The following is a 23907-nucleotide window of genomic DNA, read 5'->3' as shown; positions in this document are numbered from 1 at the left end:
GTCTCCCTCTCTGGTCAAGGTCACGTTTCCTCTTCCATGTGCAGGCAGATAAATTAGTGCGATTATAGATAGGAGCAGATGACAAACTCTAGGTTATTAGATTGGCAAGTCCTCATTCATGGTTGCAAATGCAATAATTCAACTAGTTTCTTCTTAAAGTACCTGTCTTTTGCAGCTTGTTTTGCATTATTGCCTTTGTGTTTCGCCTTAATAGGAAATTGTGTGATTCTCCATCTCCTCATGTGGCAGCTAGCTCGTTATGTGGAGGTGCACTGCTACCCCATTTCATCCTACAGTATCATTTTTTAGCCATAAGTAATTTTTGTCGATATTTATATTAAATTATACTGATTTATCATGGTCAAATACCAAACAAACAGTACCGTAAAATTAATTATAATTGAGAACTTAAAGCCATAGAAAGGAACTAAGGAAGTATTACTTATTTATTGATTTGATATAAAAATTGAGTGTAAGTTAAATTTAGCTCGTAATTTGTGTACGTGTCAAACAATCATCAGAACAGTTTACCAGACCGTTGAACTTGAGGACTCCAACAAATTATAAGGAAACCTCATTATTTGAATGTTTATTCCATTTTTGGTGAATGGAATCTTACACCTTTCTGTGTGGCTAAAACCTATTGATGTAAACACTCCTGCGTCGAAATACGTAGGTGTAATAATTCTTTTCATTTAGAGTCAAACTTCTATCTTCATCCATTGATTCTTTACGTATAAAATTAAGGTGTACGGGAAATGTATTATTGTTAAGAATATTGACAAGAGAGAGAATGATTTTAATTTACTTTTTGGATTTAAGGAAACATTTCATGATTGAAATACTAACCATTTTATTTCACATGATATTCGTAATTATACTTGAAAAAACTGAAAAACTATATTGTATATTGTTCCATCATCTATGGTGAAATCTACAAGTATGATTAGGCACAGATTTTTGTCATAATTTGGTCCTTGTAACGTTTCTTCAAAGGCGCTTTCTTTCCAGGCCTGTTGCTGAAAACTAGTGATCTTTTTAAATCATGAAAAACTAAATCCCTTTTCCTTTTGTAGTTTGCTTCATTGTTTAGTTTTTTGCCTTGGTTCAAATTCACTGGTTCAGTCTTTAATCCTCATACTGTTACTTGAGAAAGCTAGTTATCACAGGGAAGGTTCTAAAAAATTAATGTTGTACTGATGTTTAATAGTAGTATAAGAAAGAAAATTACCTTCTGATGAAATAAAATGAAAGGCTGGTATAAACATCAAACTGTTAAAATGATTCCAAAGTAGTGGCAGGAGAGTTAGAAAACCTAGAGGGTATTTGCTGACTAGGGCAATGTTACAACGTTTTGATGTTCTTTTTCTTTTGGCCTCACAAAACTAATTGTTTTATCCTTATTACAATCACTTAGAATGAACTGAAGTAGAATAAAACAATAATCACTCATAGTAGATTTACCAACAGTAATATTACTGTGACAAGAATAGCTTTTCCACTAACATTGAGCGTCAAATCAAATCCCCTACCTTTGCTTATGGTTAGTTAAACCACCAACAATCACCCGTTTTTCCTCCCTACCTGTTAGATGTTGCCAACATCCATATATAAAAGGAATAAGACTGGTACCAATTTCTTTTACACAATTTGCATAATACTCAATTTTAATTCTTTCTGCTATTTCAGTATTTTCGATTTATATTCGACAAACACTGCAAGTTCCCTTTCCTTGTGGTTGGGCTTTTAGCATCCGCATTAACCATGATGACTGACACGGTCACCACAAATTTCACTTTTTAGTTTCTGGGGGAGGAAAGGGAAAGGATTCAAGGCATAACTAACTAGTGAAAAACAAGAAGCTTTAATATCTGATGGATGAATTGACATGTAGTGTAAAACATTTCTTCCTTGCACAGTAAAACAGGTAAAGATTGGATATCCCACGCAGTAGGACGAAACAAAAAACATTACACAACAAAGCTGGTAAGGACAATACACGAAAATGCTTTAATCTAGCCTGTTATCATGTCACTCATAGGATCTGTAAAGTAATCAAATTAGGAAGGAGGAAAAAGAAGAAAATTGACAACACAAGACATACTCTACAACACCCTTTCCCTAACTAAAACTAGAAAACAAACTCGCAATTACTAGAGCAAAATGCCTCTTTACATGGATGCCAAAAGATCTCGCATTTCTGAGACAGATGGGATGGTCTCGCTGGGGTAAATCTTGGCTACAAGCTGAGCAAAACTGTCATACTTGTCCAAGAACTCCTTCTGCAAAAATATGAATGTTGTAGGTAAATTTGCTATATAGAAAATGAACCAAGGAAACATAGAGATCAACTGAGGAAGTGATCAATAAAAGCCTAGGGTAACATTTTAAAGCAACTCTAAACATGGAAGCAAGATTTTACTATTACAGGACAATGCAGTTGAAAAGAAACTTAAGATGTCTCTATTCTACCGGACGGCCATTAATCATGATTTCTGTATATATAATCATCAGAGAAGCTCCTACTTTCAAAATGGCACCATTCTATCCTTTTCCAGTTCACAGTCCATCTCATCATATAGCTAGGACAAAGTTCTTTTATAAGAGTTCAGAAAATCCAACGGCCAGAGGATTCCCCTGGATTGGCTACTCAAATTCTCACAAAAATCAAATCAATAGGAAAAACTAAATCCAACCTCCAAACATCAAAGTGACACACTGATGGAAGGAAGTTTTTCAGGTGAAGAATTTTTCATTTGGATTTCCAAGTGATCAATTTCAATACGCAGTCTGCTAGATATACCTTGCACTTATCCCATAACGAAGGCAGCAACTCCTCTGAGGTTAAGTTCTTCTGCAATCTCTTATACATTGCACTTATGGACTTATCCACCTATAGAAGCAAAGTTTGAACAGTCATCGAAGACCCCGAATATACAAGATTGACACCTTTTTTTGGTTTAAAAAAGTAGAAGATGAATTGAGGCAATTGACAGACTTACCCCAGATAAACTGGATTTTACCACCTTCCTAAGATCCATCTTTGACAGCCCAAGTTGGAATGGAATCTAAAATATTTAAAATGACATAAATCATTAGCAGCTGATGATGTATTGATGCAGTCAGGTAAGCAGCATTTGCATTTAAGGTTGATCAGAACCTCGAGCAACTTCAAATGATGGAACAAAAATAAATTTTACTTGTTACTTCAAAAAAAAAAAAAAAAATAACCCAGCTACCAATAAGGCTAAGAAAATGTCAGCCCAATGCCTCAAAGTCAGCAATGCAAACCTAAAGTTCCATCTGCCTAAGAGAGAGCACTTCTTCTTATTCCAGTATTAGTAATTTTACCATTATGTTAAAGCAAAATCAATGCAACTTGAGGCCTTACATATTTACAAAGGGGCTGAAGCATAACTAATACCACAAAGAAGGATTGACTAACATCAATGTATGCGCTAGTAACTGGTAATTACTTTATCCATGTAAGTACTTAAAGGCATGATGCAGAGAAAGTAAACCAAAAATGAGGCAACAACTAGCAAATTGTCTCCCTCATCCATGGTTAGAGTGACAGCAGATAATATTTAAAATGGATTATGATACATCCATTTAGGAGGACGGTGTCTATTTCAGACAACTAGTTCGGATTCATGCCGGGGCGTTCTACCACGGAAGTTATCCACCTTATTAGGAGGTTGGTGGAACAGTACAGGGTTAGAAAGAAGGATCTGCACATGGTGTTTATTGATCTGGAAAAAGAGCATAACAAGGTTCAGGGAGGTGCTATGGAGATGTTGGGAGGCAAAAGGTGCGCTGGTTGCTTACATTAGAGTGATTAAGGATATGTATGATGGAGCTAAGACTCAGGTTAGGACAGTAGGAAGCTACTCGGAACATTTTTCGGTTGTTATGGGGTTGCACCAAGGGTCTGCGCTCAGCCCATTCCTATTTGCCCTGGTGATGGATGCACAAACACATCATATTCAAGGGGAGGTGTCATGGTGTATGTTATTTGCTGACGATATAGTTCTGATTGATGAGACGCAAAGCGGCGCCAACGAGAAGCTGGAGGTTTGGAGACAGACCCTTGAGTCTAAGGGTTTCAAGTTGAGCAGGACTAAGACGGAATACCTAGGGTGCAAGTTCAGCGTCGAGCCGACGAAAACGGGATTGGACATGAGGCTTGACTCTCATGTCATACCCAAGAGGGGTTGTTTCAAGTACCATACAGGGGAATGGGGAGATCGACGAGGATGTCACACACCGTGTAGAGGTGGGGTGGATGAAGTGGAGGTTAGCGTCTGGAGTCTTGTGTGACAAGATAGTGCCACCGATACTCAAAGGAAAGTTTTACAGAGCGGTGGTTAGACCGGCCATGTTGTATGCGGCTAAGTGTTGGCCAGTTAAGAACTCATATATCCATAAGATGAAAGTAGCAGAGATAAGGATGTTGAGGTGGATGTGCGGGCACACTAAGATGGATAAGATTAGGAATGAGAATATTCGGGAGAAGGTGGGCGTGGCCCCATGGATGACAAGCTGCGGGAAGCAAGGCTCATATGGTTCGAGCACGTTCAGAGGAGAAGCCCAAATGCTATATATATATATATATATATATATATTATTTTTTACTGATGGTACTGATGTATTGCCTTTTTTTGTCCTCTTGAGCCGAGGGTCCTTCGAACAGTCTCTCTACCCCTCTGGGTAGGGGTAAGGTATGCATACACACTACCCTCCCTAGACCCCACTAGTAGGATTCCACTGGGTCGTTATTGTTGTTGTTGGATTATGATACATCCCTAGGTACGTACCACTTAGGCGCCTCTAAACATACACAGTAACAACAATCATGCTTCAATCCCAAGCTAGCTGGGGTTGGCTATGTGAATGTCAAAGACAACTATTTAGCATTAGAAGGGGATTTCCCAAAAATTGTTAAAGAGGATTCACATCCAACTAATTTAGGGCCGAGGCATAATTAAATTTTTTTGTTTATAAGTAGCTGAGGCATAATTAATTGATGTTGACTGAAAAACTGAATTCTTAATACCAATTCAATATAGAGTTTACTTAAATTTGCCAACTAAGGTAATTCACTCATTCTAAATTAATCTCTATCTCAATTTTTCTCCATTTTTTTTAAAAATAAACAAGAACATTATGGTGAAAATGTAAGCATACAGAATTGGTAATCACAGCAGGACATCAGTCATTCTTCATATCAACTTCGTACTTAATAAAGATACTAGTGAGACACCGGTAGCTTCAGAACCTCAAGATCTGTACCAGAAAATTTTGTTGGTTTAAATTACAGTTATCATGATTAATTAAAGGAACCCATTGGAATAGTAGGACTGAATTTCAGAAGAATCTCCCATCAAAGAGAAAATGAGGGAAAAGGTATTCACAAGGAATCTCAAACTGACTGCTAAAGCTCTTGTAATTCACATATCTGCAACTCAACACAAAAGTTCCAGAAGTCCAAGAGATTTCAGATATTCAATTTAGCTTTTTTTTATCATATATTTAGTTCTATATCTATTAAAAAAAAAGTCAGTACAAAGCGACATGTATTGACTAGTAGACTACACTGTTCCCTTCATACTTGATAAGAAATCATGTAGTGGCTCAAATTCGTGTTGACTTAATATCGGTGCAGGAAACTAAATAACAAGCCGGTGTCCTCATACAAGGCAAATTATGACACTCTTAAGTGGAGGGAAGAAAACAAATGCTGTAACCTGAGGAGAAAATTAGAAAAGCAGTAATCTAACCTCTTCAGGTGGGATTGTGTACATCAAATCCTCGATTCTTTTTACGAACTGAAAAAGTCGCTCAAATTGCTGTGGAGAAGCATAGGTTTTAAGGTATATCATCAGAAAGACTTGGACCTATAGAAATAGTAGTAACAGCAACAAGCAGAGAAGAAAACACTACAAAAACAAGAAGCAAGAAATAGGATAGCTTACATAGATTATAATCACGTTGATGTGGCGCGTGCAAGCTTGTTCATAAGATTCACTGGCTTCATGATAGAACTTCGCTAATGTCGGCACCATATTGGCCAGGTCATAAAGACTGCACAACTCCTTCCAGTCAGTACTCAAACAGATTTTATGAAATAGAAAATGTAATAGATTCTGAATGCAACATCAGAATAATACCTATTCTGAAATGCTGCATAGTTTTCTAAAAGCATAATGTCTTCATATTTTGGGTCTGCTTTAGCAATTTTATCTAAAGTAAGGAACATTGTACTAACCTGCCAAACAATTTCCAAAACAGCCACACCACACAATATTACATACATAAGGAAAAATATATTATCTGATCACGACAAACTGTAAAAATTAAAATCATCACATAGAGAAGACAAAAAATTATATGAATATTTCCTAATTTCTTTTTTGCTTTTTCCCCCTAATTCCCACTTTAGCAATATGTGATTTTCTATTACAGCATATTAAAAAATGGAATTATCAACTGCTATACTAAAACCACAAAAATGGCAAACAAAAGTAATCAACTTCATATTAAGTCAAAATTAGAGTCTTCAACTGATAACACATATTAATAGCTTCAACTGATATCACATATTAAGAAATGGGTGGGAGATGAAAGCACTCACAAATTTTGTGTACGCCTGGTCAACCAAATCCCTTGATTGTCCTTGGATGTACTGCTCCATACGGGTTGCAAGTGTGGCAAATCTACAATACCAAATGGATTATTGATTATCTACGCCAAAAGGATCAACTGAGAGTACTCTGAAAGCAAAATTAAGTAGCAAATCTGATTTTGAAGTGAATTAGAAGAAGATGCTCACAGCCCTACAGTTATCGATGACGTTAATCAAAGACTTGTTAGAGAAAGCTCATAGCAAAAGGTGAGAAAGAAGGTAATCAATCATAAGGAGGAGGTAATACAGAGATGGAAAGAGTGAAACTGCACCAGTAAAAGGAAAGAAAGCTCAAAATGTAAAAAAAATACTAACTGAAATTTGAGGTAGTGAAAATCAAGCTGGAATATCCAATATAGAATTGGCATCTAACTTTACTTGAAAGTAGGAGGGATTGATTTTTTTTTTTAAGGTAACATAAGCTGGAGTCATCAATCTCTTCATTAAAATTAGTAAATTTCATGGTAATAACTAAAGTATGAAAATTGTGAAATCAATCTCTCTTTTTCCTTCCAAACTGGAGAAAAAAGATCTTCCCAAGAGAAACAAAACCATACCATTGCCAGGTTAAGGAAGATCAATCTTCAGTGACGAAAATACGACACAAGAGCCTATATTCTAGCATGTCTAAATGTGTTGGACTAATCAGACCACATTAAAGTAGGAGGATAAGATTAAGAGCCCGTTTGGCTTAGCTGATTTAGAGTAGCTGATAAGCATTAGGTGCTGAAAAGCACTTTTAAGTGTTGAAACTGATTTAAAAATAAGCAGTTACGTGTTTGGATAAAAGTGCTGAAATTAATAATAAGCAACTGAAGAACTGGGTATACGAAGAGTTCTGTTTTAAAAATAAGTATTTTAGGGATAGAATAGTAAATATTTTGGTCAAACCTAAAGTGCTTATAAGCTGAAATTTGATAAGTTGGGGGAGATCAACTTATGACTTTTGATTTATTTTTGACTTATAAGCACTTAACTTATAAGCACTTTTAATTTTACCAAACGCGTAAATAAGCCAAAAAGTGCTTATAAGCCAGTTTGACCAGCTTATAAGCTTAGCCAAACACCCTCTAAAAAGACAAAAGCTTTTATTGCAATCCCACGAGTTAAATGTGTTGTCCATCTGACACCAAATTTACATGTTAACCAATAATTTTACACCCTAAGTATGTCAAGCACTATTCAGATGCCCCCTAAGTCGAACCATCTAACTACACATTTGACAGCAAACCCGTTCTACAGATAACGCAAGCATACAAAAGTAAGGACATATGGAACCCAGTCAACCTTGGTATATATGACAAGACTCCCAACTGTCGAACATTTCGCTCATTTCTTTCAATTTGATGACATGCCTCATCAACAAACTGCAATGCAAGCAACAGAAAAGAGAGTAAAAATCATCACTTATGAGTTCCACAAGCATATATCATGACAAGCGGGAAGACAGTAGCTCACCCGACTAAACTGCATTGAAATCCTAGATTCCAAGTCATCAAGCAAGATGCGTACAAATCCTGCAGCATCAGCCTTCTGACCTGAAATATAACGTTCTGTTATTCCATGCATTGATATGCAGCGCAAAGGATCAATCTTGTATGCCCAATCCACCACCGCATAGAAGTCTTCCTAAAACACGTAAAAACAGGAGAGTTTTGTCAGAAGTATCTAAAAGATTCTGCAACCATCCAACCAACAATTATGCCCGTTAAGAACCATATTGTAACAATCAAACGCCGTAACCACAAAGAAAATTAACGACAGAAGAGAGAAATAATAACTACTATAGAGAAAACAAAGCTATAAGCACCATGAAGAATAGGTAAAACTTGCTGGCAAACATCCAGCACTAGCGCCTCATGACAAGGACAAATAAAACATGTCCAGAAAGCAAGAACTTGGATTATCAAGGGCTGGTTCTACAGAACACAACAAGAGATGGTGGTGCATCGTAAAGGTCTGCCATTTTATACGTAAGAGCAGAATAACAAGGAGGAATGTTATGAAGCTGTTCGTTGGACAATGCAAAACCAATTTTTTTGTTCCGACTGAGTAGCGGAAATGAGGATGTTGAGATGGATGTACGCGCATACTAGGAGACATAGGATTATGAACAAAGATATTCGGGACAAGGTGGGAGTGACTTCCGTGGTGGACAAGATATGGGAAGTGAAGCTGAGATTGTTCGGGCATGCGAAGAGGAGATGCACAGATGCCCAGTGAGGAGGTGTGAGAGGTTGGTAGAGGTAGGCCGAAGAAGTATTAAGGAGAGGTGATTAGACAGGACATAGCACATCTTCATCTTACCAAGGACATGACCCTAGATAGAAGGATAAGGAGGTCAAGGATTAAGATAGAAGATTAGTAGGTAGTCGAGTTTGGGACACCGTATTTGTCCCTTATTTTCAATATCAGTATTATTATTATCAGTCTCGTATTATATTATCCCTCGATTTTTATTACTACCTGTTATTTCTTTTGCTTTGTTTATCTTTGTTATTTTGTTGTTGTTACTGTTCTTATCTTCATTATTCTCAACATGGCTTCTTCACTACTTTTTTCTTTTTCAGACCTGCTTTGAACTGCTTTTCTTTCTCCGAGGGTCTATCAGAACAGTCTCTCTACCTCCACCCCCACAAGGTAGGTGTAAGGTCTTTGTACACACTACTCCCCAGACTCCAGTGAGAATACACTGTATATATTGTTGTTGACTGAGTAAAATATTGATTCAATCACGATGAGTACGGTTGTAGCAGGGAATTGTTGATAATGTACACATTGTACTCGATAAACAATTTAGCATGATGCTACGACCATTGAACATGTAAATAACACATAGCTCACCAAAGAAGAATAAAATAAATTAAAAACACTTACGACTATTGATCTGTTTTTCCATTCAGCATCTCAATCTGATACTAACAGAATATTAACCGAATCCCCCCAGGGCCATATTTTTGCTTCAAGTTAACATATTAGCATTATTATTATCAAACAGCAAGGCTATTGTAAGGATGAAATGTAAGAATTACTTGTATTCCATCGAGTAAATCATGAAGGGATTCGTTCAGAGCCTCAAGCTCACCAGTGTTTTTACCTGCAAAATACCAAGAGCGGGTCCTTGATTGACCATGAATCAGGCTAGGTAAGAGAAGAAACAAGGACAAAGAGGTACCAGCTTTGTTTTCAGTCTCATCAATATCCATAATGCCCAAATCATCATAATTTGCATCATCCTCATCATGTGCACTTTTGCTCCCATTAGCAAGTCCTCCTGGTGGAACGAGTGCAGGAACTTCAAAGCACATGAAGTGAGCAAAGAAAGAACTCTGCATTTGGGAAAAAAGAAACAAAGGACTTGATATTGGAAGTGAGAGCAACATTAACCAAATATATACATATATTCCAAAGAAAGTAGAGAGCACCTCATCCACAAGTAGAGGTATAAATATTGTTAGCATTTTAGAATATGCATCCGAAACTGTTGAAGTGTCTGCACTATTCACACTTTGATTCGAACCCATCGAACCTTCAAGCCATACAGTTGGATTTCTTGATGCCTTTGTGCTGGCACGGAGCTCGTTTGCAAACTCACGAGCCTGCAAGTATGGCACACATAAAGAATCATCACTTTAAACTTGAAATGTTCTTCATCAAGGATTTGCTATGACCCCGAAACTTTTTCCATTTTTAGCTCTGAAATTTGGTCCAAGGAGAATCGCGAGGCATGGACAATAAATAGGAATATTTAATCAGAATCAAAACGTGATTAAGAGGGTCCACTAATACCAATAAAAACCAACACAACAAGCATTCTGAACCACCTATATTTATTAGCAAAAGTGGCTTACAAGATTCAACTCTCAATACATTCTCCTTTGAGCGATTTCATCTTGCATATCTCAAGTTTTCTCTTTCCAGTTCCAACTGATTTTTAATTCATGCAAATTGTAAATCTTTCTTTGTATAGAAAGAACTAATTATTAAGAATAATTGTGAATACCTTGTAATTAAAGTTGTAGATGAGAAAATTATTGTACATATCAATTAGGAATCAACTAGGATGATTAAATACCAATTAGGAAGACTAGATGCCTATAATTATGAGTCTTTCCTATTCTAGGACGTTATGACGTTATTTATTTCCTGACACTAGAGAGAATAATCAAATCAAATTTCACATAATTATCTTTTTTGTCTCCTATTTCTACATGGTATTAGAGCTAAAAGGATTCTGAGTCCCTTCTCTGATATTGAAATATTGAGTCAGGATGTATTGCTACTAGCTTTGTTAATCCCATCCTTTGGCTTGAAAGAATTCGCACGCAATCACCAGCTTTCCCAAAATAAGGGGAGATTTTCTACTTACTGCTCAGAAACATTAACCAGTTAGCAGATATGCTCACAAAATTACCTAGAGGTTTAAGGATTGATTAAATTTGCAACAAACTAGGAGCATATGATATGTCACTTCGGGCTTGAATAGGATCATTGAGAATATTTGTGAATATCTCGTAAATAACGTTGTAGATAGAAAAGTACCATACACATCAATTAAGATGAGTGCATATATTAGGATGATTGTATGCCTGTAATATGATCATTTCCTAAGCTAGGACGTGTAAACGTTATTTAAAACCCCCAACAACTTGAGGGAGATAATCAAGCTATATTTTACATCATTCTCTTCTTCTTTTTTCCCTTTTTACAATTAAAAATTTGCAAATTGTAAGTGTTTTAGACAGTGTGTCCGAGTGGGAGTAGAATTTTTGATAAATAGAGTGGGCTGTGATTCCTTTTTTTATCCTTATAGGTTAACTGAAATTCCTTGGGAGACAGCTATTAGGGCCATCCAGAGTTGCCACACGAAAGGAAAAAAAATGGACAGCCATCAGTGCATAATGTAAAAATGTTTTTCAAATCTTTACAAGTTAAGTCAGTCCAGACAATTAACTCTGTTTCACCCTTGATTTCTGCTCCCTAGCAGCAAAAGAGAAACTGCTAGCAGAATCCATAATCTTGGTACTGGCTGCCTAATGCAAAGATTATGACCCCACAACATGCACGAAAATCTTTTGGTCCACCACGCAATGTCCTTGGTAGCTTTTGAGCGTGTAAGAGTAATCCAGAAATACGCTATTTTCAGCAAATTTCATGACTTCTTCAAGAGGAATGTGAGGAAATGATCTCCTACGCTCATTTACAATTTGAATAGAAGAAAATGACCCTATAAAGATCTCCTATATTTTATTTATAGATTTCATGTGCTATTTTTTACTGTTCTTGTGAAAAGGGTCCCTGAAATAACATTTGTAATGGACTACAAAACCAAATCTCCCAAACACTGCAGTCCAATTGTCTTTAGTTCCTTGGCACTGAAATTTTCTTCCATCAAAATGCACTTGGTCGAAGTTCTTTAAACTTGGGCTCCAAGTTACTTGCTCGTGAAGTAATTCATTTTCTCCAAAATTAAACTCCTATGGGTCGTTTGGTTACCGGGATTAGGATACTAATCCTGAGATAGAATTTTGGATTGCTTTTATCCCATGTTTTTGGAACCAAACGACCACCTAGAGTCCAAAGTCAATATTCCTTACTCATCCTATTTGTTTGTATTAAGTGTTATGAGTCATATTGTCAATCACTGTCTTTGAGTTGCTTGTGTCGTATTGATCCCTTGAGAAGTGTTGGATTCCCCTCTTCCCATTTTTTTCTGTTCCCTTTCTGTTTCTCAGAGTTATATGATTTAAAATGTTAGCGGGCGCTTTGGTTAAATGGCAGGTAGAATGGTGGCCAAATCCCTTTCTCTTCTTTTTCTTCTCCTCTGGTTTTTCCTACTGCTGCCACTTAACTCTTTCTGCAGCTTGTTACTGCTTACAGAAAACACCCCGCAATTCGGTTTCTCTCTTTTAAGATAGTACGTCTGCACCTCTTTTACAATTTAGCCGGGGAAACCGTCTGGCTGTGATTGTTGGTTGCATGTAGATTAAACTTGTCCAAATGCAGGTTTCCTCAGCAACCCGTTGCTGCAATGGACATTGAGGGTTTGAGATTAAGAAAACAGGTTTTCAAATAGTTTAGAAGTGCACAAATGGGTTTACACTGGGTTTGTTGTTGTTGTTGATAGAAGTTAATAAATGCTGTAGTGAACACATAAGTGAATCTAAGGCCTATGAGACATACTCAGCAAAGAGAAGGAAGTAAAAAGGGTTATAGAAAGACATGAAAAGACAATTGGATAGATATAAATAACTTTCTGACCTCCCGGCGCAAAAGCAAATTAAGGGATGTGCAATAAGCTTTTCTTAGAGGGCCCAAGCAATTCTTGTCAAGACTCTGTAAATAAAGGATGGGGGGAAAAAAACATCAGAAACTATTGAAACAAACAATAGCAAGTTAACCAAGAAGTTGAATCAGTCTGACCTTCAAATGCTGCAAAAGACGAGCATATGTCCTGCACTTGTATCTCAGATCAGCATGGTCAGGCCTCTTCAATTGTCCACGCTGTTTAATTCATGTTATCAGCTGTCTGTAGTAAATACTTACAAAAGAAAGATGAATATAAGTAGAAAGTAAAAGTGAGAGCATAAGAACACCTGAGAAAAATAACTCTTGTCACTTATCATAAAATCCACCAAACTGGTAAAATAGTTTCTCAAGAACTCAGATGCTCTTCGAACAAATGTTGTTTTTAACTTATCAAGCTCAGATCGTTTCTCCTTTACCTACAACAGATTCAAGAACATTTCCACAAGTAAAAGTGAGTGCAAACTTTTACACACAAGTTAGCGAGAACAACCACCACCTATCTGAAAATAGTTTATCTGAAAGGCAGGACAACCTTGTTTCACTTCAATTAGCAAACAAGCACATAAGATGTGACAATAGGATTTCCATACTACCCACCCATTTATAGTAATAGATTATAAGCCCCAAATAACAAGTAAGATGTTGCTCTATAAAAACTAGCTGGTTTTGTTGAAAAGGAAAAAGGAAGAATTCCCTATCCATTTCATAAAGCCAAGGTTCATCAGGGCCAGTCAAGTTACATTATTTAATTTAATGATACCATGTCAATTTTGCACTAATTTAACAATTTTTTATTTCCCCAAGCACCTGAGAAACAATAGTTATCCAAAATTTTATCTGGCCTATCTATGTTAACCTTTTCTCCCCTGTATGACGAAGCACATCACAGTAAGAAGAAATAACTAAACTAATCAGAAAGAAAGAAATGAGAAAGTGGACATACAGCTCTCATGTTTGCATGGCTAGGATCCAAATTAGGCGCTTCAAGACCACGTAAAGCATTAGTTAACCACTCACATGCCTCAATGTTTTGAAGCATTCTTGCCTCGTCAAATGAGCCACCGGTTAAAGATGTTGCATACTACAAACAAGAATGATGAAGTAAGACTATTAAATTATTTAAGGGCGCCCACCAAGGAGAGAGAGAGAGAGAGAGAGAGAGAGAGAGAGAGAGAGACCTCAGAGGGTATATGCAATCTCTCAAGAAGCTTATCAAGTTCCTCAATCAATGCCTTGTTGTTAACTGACTGCATTTCCAGCTTGTTGTTGCGGCTCTCTATCTGCATAAACAAAGGATCAGCAGTGCACTAGTAAAGGAGGTTATACATTCAAATAACAGACTGTCAACATTCCAATGAACTGAATCCCACAAACACAAATATACCATCGTTTTTCCCTGAAGCATATATACACAAAGATCAGACTGCTACATTACCAAACTTGATTCAAGTCGGGAAAAAAATGATACCATGTAGGTTTATTCATTGGACATCGGAAAGAAACAAACTAGAGTATTGCATATCAGATAGATGCACTAAGGATTATGCCAAAAAATTAATATTCACATTCAGGCGATTCACAAGTTAGGATCAAACATAGGCAGATCATATTATCATACAGATACATATTCAAATCAGTGGACTAAGAAAAGCAAAACTTATCTCCTCGACACAAATACTAGATAATATACTACAGAAGTGAAATGCAGAGATTCCTACTGATTCAATGTCTTCTCTCATGTGTCTAAGTTTTAAGTTGAAGATGCCCAACCATTCATCCATATCTTCAACACAGCTAGTGGCAGCTTCAAGCCCCTGCAAGACCTGCAGGACAAATATTTCAGAGGCAGAAACATATAGCTCCTTTTATTCAAAACATGGAATTCTCCCCTAATCCCATGAAGGCAAAAAATTAAGTGTTGAGTGCATGTATAAGAACATACATACAGAAATTTAGAAGATAAGGAAAAAAGCTGAATATAAGGGAATAGCGAGCAAGGCAAAGTTTGCTATTAACTGCACTTGGCAGAAGAAAAATTTGACAATGCAAGAGCGGCATAGCCTATTTAAGTAAAAGTATATCAATCATTGTAAAAACAAAAACCGCAGCAACTCCTGAAAGAAAATAAAACCAAAAGCTGCTCTGACACAGGCATCAAAATAATAAGAACTCTTTTACCAAAATATCGACTGGTCACCTCATCAATTAACGGCTCGTTCTCCAAAATGGCATGCACATTTGCAGCTTCCAGAGCTTGAACCTCTCGCTTTAACCGCTCTGAAAATGCCTCGGCTTCACCAATGCCCATGACATAACTGTAGGAAGTCAGAAACCCAAAATCAAGTCAGGGACCAAAATGTTACATGGATAAGTCAGGGGCTTGGAAAAGAACGACCACAACAGAACTTACAAGGAAACATTGAACTAGAGAACAGCCAACCAGAAAAGAAAAAAAGTTAAGGTCTACACCTGGCGCAACTGAAATTATCTTTATGAGGGTTTATTTCAAATTAATATTAACGATTTTTAATTCTAGCAGGGAATTAACATAGTCATTATGGTCAATTGGATACAAAATTAATAATGTTAGTTGCAATTTTGCATCTTACATGTAATATTTCATATATGTTAAGGTAATGTTTGGTTTTCTTTTAAGGGGTGCTTTCTTTTTAAAAAGAAGATATTTTTATTTTCTTTGAGTTGTGCGCTTGAACAAACACGCATGCCTTTAACTTCTAGATTATTGCTTAAAGCATCAAAAACCTTGTCTCTTTTTTATGCTTTTCTCTCTTAAAAACTCTACTTCTATCCGAGTCCACGGGAAATAGGTTCTTTTCACTTGTTAACACTCCTTAAGCCCCTAATTGCTACTGCACAATCCAATTGTTCTCATAATTGTGCCAGTGATGGCTTGTTAATGCAGGCATAAGCACTTTGAGCCAAAGATTAGATAATCCAATGTCAATACAAGAAAGAAAAAGAGGTCACATACGTGCCTAAAAGAGCCTCCATGTCTTCTTCCTCTGCTTGAGACACAAGTTCCCTTTCAACAGTTACTTTCATCTCACGTTCTTCCACAGCAGCAGTGATAGGCCCATCTTGAAGATTAGTATGTTGTTTGGTAAATGCTGGAGTATTATCCTACATTGGATTTATATAGATCACAATTGCATAAAACTCATCAAGCACCAAGTTTCAGTTTAGTTCCTTGGGTTGGGGGCTGGGGATCTAGATTCTTATAGCTTGTCGAAAGAAACATGTAAGAGAAACTAGTTGTGAACAAATATGTATTTCAAATTAACAAAGGTTTGTGTTCAGTGTGGATGTAAACACTAAACAGTGTGTATAAATATGCTCTTCGAAGGCTTAATTTTTCGGGATAAGTTAAGCTCTTAGAAGGCTTAATTTTTCGGGATAAGTTAAGCTCTTAGAAGGCTTTTGAGGATAGCCTCTTGTTTTAGGTGCAATCATGAGGTCCCTGTTATAATAGATGATTGGTGTCTTTGGTAGAGAACCATAGTTTTGTGCAGATTCTCTACTTTTTGGTATACATACAACTTATATATGTGAGTGTTCCTATAGCTTATCTTTGGGAGTTTTTCCACATATTATCAAAAAAGAAAGACCATATCCTTTTCGAAGACAATCTAACTAAAGAAAAAAGGAAATGTAGGTGAACAATTTAATTCTATTAAAGATGACTATTTGCTTTATCATTATGTGTTGCTGTTAGTGTCCATCTTCAGCTACAAGAAAGTAAAAGTGCATATTCAAAAATAGAACAGGATTTATTCTATATCCCTAAGCACAGTCTTAGGAACTTAGTTACATGCCTATCCTAAATCAAAAATCAGTAGATAACACTAAAGAATACAAACTTAAAAGTTTGGAACATTAGGGGCACTGCACTAGTGGCATGACACCAGCCAATACATGATCTAGCAACCATTTAAACTTTGCCAACAAGTTCATGGGCAAGAAAAAAATTCATCCTCAATAAGAAACAGAATAAAGCAAGTCAACTTTCCAGAGATGGGGTCATAGATGTGCTATTAAGACGTTTAAAACAAGTTGCAGAACTATTATATGCACCTTTGCCCAAAGAGCCATCTCCACCACATCAATGCCAACGACCTTGGGGAGACGACCCAAAATATCTTTACAGATGTTTAGAATGCAAAGCAATACGCGGTTCCTACAATGCAAGGAAAAAGTCCACGGGCAAATGAAAAAATTCATGTTAGCATACGAATTCAGATGGATAGACATCAAAAATTTGAAACAAACCTATCGTCAACATTACGCATTGTCCACTGAGGTGGAGCGACACTTTGACTTCTGAGATTATCAAAGCCCTACATGAAAAAATTTGTCCGGATGAGTTCCAAATATCTTTATTATACAAGTAAGGACAACATAGTTCTTCAATGATATTACCAGCATAAATGTACACCCACTTGGATCATTAGTTACAACCTCCACCTTCGACAGATGCTTAAGCTTGTATAATTTTGCAGGCTACATGTGCAAGCATAATATAACTGTCAGCAAAACATGACATTTTTACCCGATTTGCTTTAAATGAAAATCTATAGTCCAATATGTTGATTTTGGGAGATCCAATTTGGTTCTTTCCAATGTTTAAAAATGTGAAAGCACAAGGTAAGGTGCTAAAATAATGTTCAGCAAGCGAATTACTGAAGGTGCCATGCAGCTAAGTAGCATTCAACCCTGGGTGCCTCCAAACGTCTTGTTTATGCTTCAGTTTCGCATTCTATAAGATTGATTCTATCTAGGACAATTTAGTAAGTATAAATACTTCGAACCAGTTTCATATATGATCGTAGCTTCATTACACACACTATAAAGGTTGAGTAAAGAAGCTCTCACGTAAGATTTCGTTGCTCTATTTTCAACATAATGAAGTCAAAGCTTCATGTCTTTTTCATTTTGATAACCCATAATGAGGTCACAAGTTCTAGAATTAGTGTCTGGACAGAAGGAAAATGTTTTAGAAAGAATAAATCAGAAGTATTTACCTCAAGAACTCCTCCAGCGGAATATTTTAAGACATGGAGAAAAGCTTTAGTCCGTTGACCTTTTGCTTTTGCTGCACAAACCACACATCATGATAGTTTGAACATACAGAATGAACAACTCCAATCAGCAATTTCAGAAAAAGGAAAATTGAAAGTGCATACAACCCCACACCATTTTATGAGGTAAACTTATCTGTTAATCATTGGAGGACTTATCTGACAATACTAACATCAAAAATCCTGGGCAAAGGAAGAGCTTTTCACTCTAAAATTTGAGTGTTACTTGAGACTTTGAAGGTGTATGTCAAAATAAGCGCATCTTTCATTGACAACAACCTCTTATCCGAAAAAAGTAAATAAATAAATAAAATTTCAAGCTTAATTCCCTTGGGTGAATATTGATCATCTCCATCAAATAGTCTGGAATGGCTGGGCAGAAATGTGAAAGATATATAATTCCTCCTTTCGTCCAACCCGAAGGATATTAAGGTACCTAATTCTTCCTCCCTTTTTTGAGGTTCCCCTCCACTCATTGGTCCACTTTCTGTCCCAACCAAATATAGCATAAGGTTCTTTACCCTCTTTTGGTCAATGTGGTATCTAGCAACTAGTAGTCTGGCCCTAAGTAAAAAGAATTCATTGCATGGTTCCATTTAATGTACAATAAACTTACTAACAACTCATTCCTCCCTCAACCCTTCCTTTTCTTTAATAAGGGTGGTGTTCATGCCAACTTGCACACCTCGACTGACACCTGCTACCTTGCACTCATTCCTCCCTCAATCATAAAAATTCCAAACAAATACATCATTGAGGTTTTTTCAGCTCGCTAACTCAAATCATCACCACCATATCTTACATTACTTACCAACAATTCACTCATTAAAATTATCAAAAAAAAACTCTCTACCATATATCTTATCAATGAAGCATACAATAAAAGAAGCTTAGGGTAACATCATTCAGGAAACCAGTGAAACAACTAAATACAACCTCATGATTACTCCTCTCTTACCTCTAAAACCGTTAGCAATCACTACAACACTTAGCTTCGCTAAGCTAGCTAAGGCCTTTGCACATCTCATCCTTGCGCAAGACCTTAAATATCTTCTCCATATTGTTCCAATTTTATCATATAACCCTAAAGAGGCCTGAGCTAGATTGAGGCTCATTCTATCTCTCCTTTTTTATGCCGATAATGCTCAGGCCAGCTTAATCGCACACCGATTAATTCCACTTTGTACCTGCTACCTCGCACCAGCACGGGTATCAGGTAACTCTGCTATCAAGGCTTGGGCAGATGGAAAGAAATCACGTGTATTTTTTTTCCTCCTTTTGGATTTGAACTTGAGACCTGAGCAAGCTTATTTGGGCTCATTTCTAGCTCTTGAAGAAACTAAACAAACTTGATTTTATCAAATTGAAACAGATCATGCTGTAACTCAGAGTAAAAATAACGGTATCACCGAGCTTTAATTTACATAAATCAACAAAGTAATGTATTACTAAATAACTGTCTTAAAACTAGAAGTTTCTCTAAATCTGGAAAATAAGATAGATAACATACAGGAAATGGCAAGAACTCTGGGTTTAGCGGTGTGACTACGCCCCAATTTGCCAGTTTTGGCCCAGATCCCTCGGCTCTTAGCGACTCTGATTGTCATCATGATCTTCTCTTTAGTGCTTTCTAAAGCCGCCTCACAAGCTCTCCTCAATTCCTCATCATCCGCACTCGATTTCGCCATTTTTGCTCTGAAGTTGAAGTTACTAAGGAACTCTACACACAAAGTCCCTGTATTTTAGATTTCCTCTTTCTCTTTCTTTAATTGTTTGGAGCAGTTTTTACAGCTTGAAAAGTTGCAGGGTGGGCCAAGGGGGAGGGGGTGGTCTTTCCTCCCCTTTTCTTAGCAAGTGTAATAATAGTCCAACCTTTTCTTCTTCACATTTTTTTTCCTTCTTTTATTATACGCAAACATGGTTTGCGTCAACATTTAAACGAGTTAATAATCATTTGTCAAGAAAGAAAAAAAATAATGTTGTGTGATTCATCTATATGTCTTTTAGGATTTTTAAACTCTTTAAAAGATATGTATAAAAATTATTTATTTCAATTATTCTTTACTTCTTCTTAAATATGTCTTTCTTGTTATAAATATATTATATTATGGATGTTCATTTAGTACTCCGTTGTAAATAAGTTTCCTGAAGAAGCTTATCCATGTGGGACTCCACCGTAAATATGTTTATTTATTTAGTACTATATTGGAAATAAGCTTCCTGAAGAAGCTTATCACTTCGGTACCCGGTTATGGATAAACATTACCCCAGTAGAAGTTTATCCATATCGGGTATAATAAGCTTATCTTTTCAATACCCAATTATAGATAAACATTACCCCGGTAAAAAATTATCCATACCGGGTATAATAAACTTATCCATTCAGTACTTCGTTATGGATAAATATTGCTCTCAGTAGAAGATTATCCATATCTGGTACAGCAGCAGCTTACACAGCAGCTTGTAATAGCAGCTTATAGTAGCTTACACTGCAGCTTGTAGTAGCAGCTTACACAGCAGCTTGTAGTAGCAGCTTACAGAGCAGCTTCCTTTCTTCTATAAATAGAAGAGATTTCAGTTCATTATGTACATCAGTTTGAATTCGAATAATATATCAGTTTCTCTCTATACTTGTCTTTACTTTATAGTCTTTATTTCATAACATTCCTTAATTAAACTTCATTCATTTAAATAATAATTTAAAATACTAATATACTGGATTTTAAATTTTGTTAAAACTTAAACTATTTCAAACATTTATAGTTTGTCAACCTAATATCTTAAATCGGATGAAGTACTTTATTATTGGAGGGACGAATTAGGTCAAATTCTGACAAGTTAGAAGGTTATAGACTTATAATCATTACATAAATTATGATGCAACCAATCTAACTATACTAGTTTACTCTTGCGATATAGTTAAGTTGTTAGTGAGTAATTTATAAAGTAGGATTTGTTATGAATAATTTGTAGATATGGATGCTCATGTGGTTGAATAGCTTATGGATGGATTCTCATACATTAAGTTCATCTCATGCATTATTTTACAATAGTAAGTCTTTACATTTTATGGCTATAAAAGGCTGTGTAAATGGTAACGGAATGACACTAACATCAGAAGAAGAGAAAAACTTCCTCTTTCTATCTCTCTGCTTATTTCTAGTTTACTAAATTGCTTTTATTTCATAATAAGTTATTAGTACGAGACTCTAATCAACTCCATAATCTCTTAGTCGTGCTTATTCTCCCCCTCAGAACAAGTATGTTTCTTTTAAACTTATTCTGGTTTCGCTGATGTACCTATTTTGCATGTAAACTTTGTCATGTGCTATACTATCTTGAAATCATGCTCACTACTCTCTCATGTACATAATACGATTACAACAACGATGTCTTGTACATATTTTATTAAGTGACTCTACTCTTAAAAAAAATTACTTGATGTCATACAGAATCTCACCAGCTTACTTATATGTTTATTGAATTGATTGTAATCACTATTGTTCATATACAAAGTAGGATCACAAGTATAATAAAATAATACACATGATTCCTTCTGTAATATTTGGTTGATGTCTAAAGACTTTCAATTTTTCGAGAGTAAGCAAAACAGTAACTGGACACACCTAGCTAGGATACCAAAGTAGTTAAATCAGTGAATATTTAACTGCATGCTCCAATTTTCCTTAAGCAACTCTCTGCCTAATAGAATATCTATTGTTGCCTATATATTTTGATGAAATGAACAGGTGACCTCATATTAAAGGAACTAGCAAGACTTCTTTCCAATATACCATAACTGGTTGATAGTCATTAATGAGTATTATTGATAAGATTAAAAATTTGATGATCGTGTTAACCTTATGTAATGGGGTTGTTTTATCACCACTTTGAGACTATTCCATTTGTTCCATTTCACAATTATCCTTATATTATCTTATATAATTTTTTTATGGTAGTTTTCACTATGTCGAATTTGTCAAATCTTGAATTTGTGGCACTTGACATCTCTAAAAAGAACTATTAATCATGAATTCTCGATGTAGAAATTCACTTAGACGCTAAAGGTCTTAGTGACACCATTACTCTTGGTAACGATGCATCGAGCCAGGACAAAGCGAAAGCTATGATTTTCTTTCCTCATCATCTGAATGAAGGTTTGAAGGTTAAATATTTGACAGTGAAAAATCCACTTGAATTATGGATTGGCCTAAAAGTAAAAGTATAATCACATTAAGGCTACGGTATTGTTAAAGGGCTCAATACGAGTGGATACACTTACGGTTGCAAGATTTTAAGACCATAAGTGAGTATTACTCTGCTGTATTTCGAATAACTTTCCAATTAAAATTATGCGGGGAAGCTATAAATTATGAGTACATGTTGAAAAAGACTCTTACGACTTTTCATGCCTCAAATATGGTGTTACAGCAGCAATACCGTGAAAGGGGTTTTGTTTACCCTCAAATCCGAGTAACAATTAAATTTGTATTGTGGTTTTAAAGATACGTAATTTAATACAATACTAATTGATAAACAAGGAATCTAATGTATAAATTAAAGAGTAAAGTAAGTCACACCAGTGTGCAAGCAAGTCTCAACCTCGAGTTAAGGCAACTTCGAGGTAGGTTAGTAAGAACAATAAAATAATAAGGCAATTGAGATGAACAGTAAGCAAGAAAGTGATGTATGTATATTCTCTTATTAATAATTGATGATGTTACAAATGAGTGGACTCCCCCTTTATATAATAGGGGATTCCTAAATAAGGTACATTTTCATTTTTAGTAGGGAATCTCATTGGACAGTTGTCTAACTGCCTAGTACAAATTTGTTCCAGAATTTACGCCGTGATCTTAGGGCCACTGCTGGAATCTCGCTCTTTCTGTTATAAAACCATAACGGTATTATCTCGAGATTGGTCACACTTGGCCTCGGTGTTCATCGAGCACTTCAATCTTCGAGTCTTTTACTCCATCGAGCACTACGAAATCGGGCACACCTGATTTCAATCGTATACAGATAGTCCCCGTGTTTCTTAGAATAAAATGATAAGAAACGACTTGAGCCTCGATTTTCTAGAGCCCCTGATGATGACATCATCCCCGTGATGTAGGTGCTCGAAGTGACCGAAACTTCCCATCGGTTCACTTCCCCAAAATATTAAATGTTTCGCCAGTGGTGGCCGGCCACTAGCATCGTTGAACCGTCGTCGTTCGCCTATAAATACAAGGCTCAAATTCGAATAAAAAACTTTACTTCCATCTTCAAAACACCTTCAAACTTCCATTGTCTCTCTCCCTCTTCATCTTCCTCTCTCATTACCTGTTATTCCCACCATTTTAGTGCCAAAAGATATCAATCTCTGCCTATTTCCGCTTCTTCTAACCCAAATCAATGGCGAAAACCTCCAAAACAATTCCCCAGAAGGAGAAAGTTTCCTCCTCATCTTCCCAGCCAGCCGGTGATAAAGCACCGACCCTTCACGATGTCATAAAGAAAGACTTCAAAGTTGAAAATCCCCCCGCGATTCCTGGCCGATGCGAGCATGTATCGAGGTATATTTGCTCAATAACGAAGAAGCACCTCAAGGACATGAAGAAGGACTGTGGCTGGGGGGACGAGGTCGTGGTACAGATCCCTACCCCCGAGGAGAGTATCACTACTCATGTGGAGGGGTTCCTAAGTGTTTACACTTACCCCTTCGCATTGGGTCCCATCGATCCAACCGTGATCGACTTCTGAAAGAGGTATCAGGTTACCTTCGGCCAGATACACCCTTCTTTCTAGCGTATAGTGATCATGCTTCGCTATTTC

General features: G+C 36.4%; 1 protein-coding gene across 1 annotated transcript; it reads right to left on the bottom strand.

Moving 5' to 3' along the window:
• Positions 1-1883: 1883 nt before the first annotated feature.
• On the bottom strand, positions 1884-19994 carry LOC107812200 (exocyst complex component SEC3A). Its single transcript, XM_016637248.2, has 25 exons — positions 19601-19994; positions 18034-18104; positions 17432-17512; positions 17282-17349; positions 17087-17189; positions 15987-16135; positions 15192-15309; positions 14713-14817; positions 14173-14274; positions 13938-14075; positions 13282-13410; positions 13109-13189; positions 12947-13021; positions 10111-10284; positions 9861-10014; positions 9718-9782; positions 8144-8314; positions 7973-8052; positions 6635-6716; positions 6171-6268; positions 5976-6084; positions 5781-5849; positions 3003-3068; positions 2804-2893; positions 1884-2282 (listed from the first exon to the last, which is right to left on the bottom strand). The coding sequence occupies exons 1-25, from the start codon at positions 19776-19778 to the stop codon at positions 2172-2174; spliced, it is 2667 nt and encodes an 888-aa protein (XP_016492734.1). The 5' UTR covers positions 19779-19994; the 3' UTR covers positions 1884-2171.
• Between the last annotated feature and the right edge of the window lie 3913 nt (positions 19995-23907).

Source organism: Nicotiana tabacum, chromosome 20, assembly GCF_000715075.1.
Source record: "Nicotiana tabacum cultivar K326 chromosome 20, ASM71507v2, whole genome shotgun sequence".
NCBI lineage: Eukaryota > Viridiplantae > Streptophyta > Magnoliopsida > Solanales > Solanaceae > Nicotiana > Nicotiana tabacum.
The sequence above is the reverse complement of the archived record's forward strand: the minus strand, read 5'-3'. Positions and strand labels throughout refer to the sequence as shown.

What these genes read in the sequence shown, in the direction of transcription:
- LOC107812200 (XM_016637248.2), bottom strand. Translation starts at nt 19,778, where the DNA reads ATGGCGAAATCGAGTGCGGATGATGAGGAATTGAGGAGAGCTTGTGAG. An exon ending in TGAGAGAAGACATTGAATCA is followed by an intron (nt 14,275 to 14,712) that starts GTAGGAATCTCT and finishes TTGTTTATGCAG; the next exon opens with ATAGAGAGCCGCAACAACAA. An exon ending in GCCATGCAAACATGAGAGCT is followed by an intron (nt 13,411 to 13,937) that starts GTATGTCCACTT and finishes AATCTGTTGTAG; the next exon opens with GTAAAGGAGAAACGATCTGA.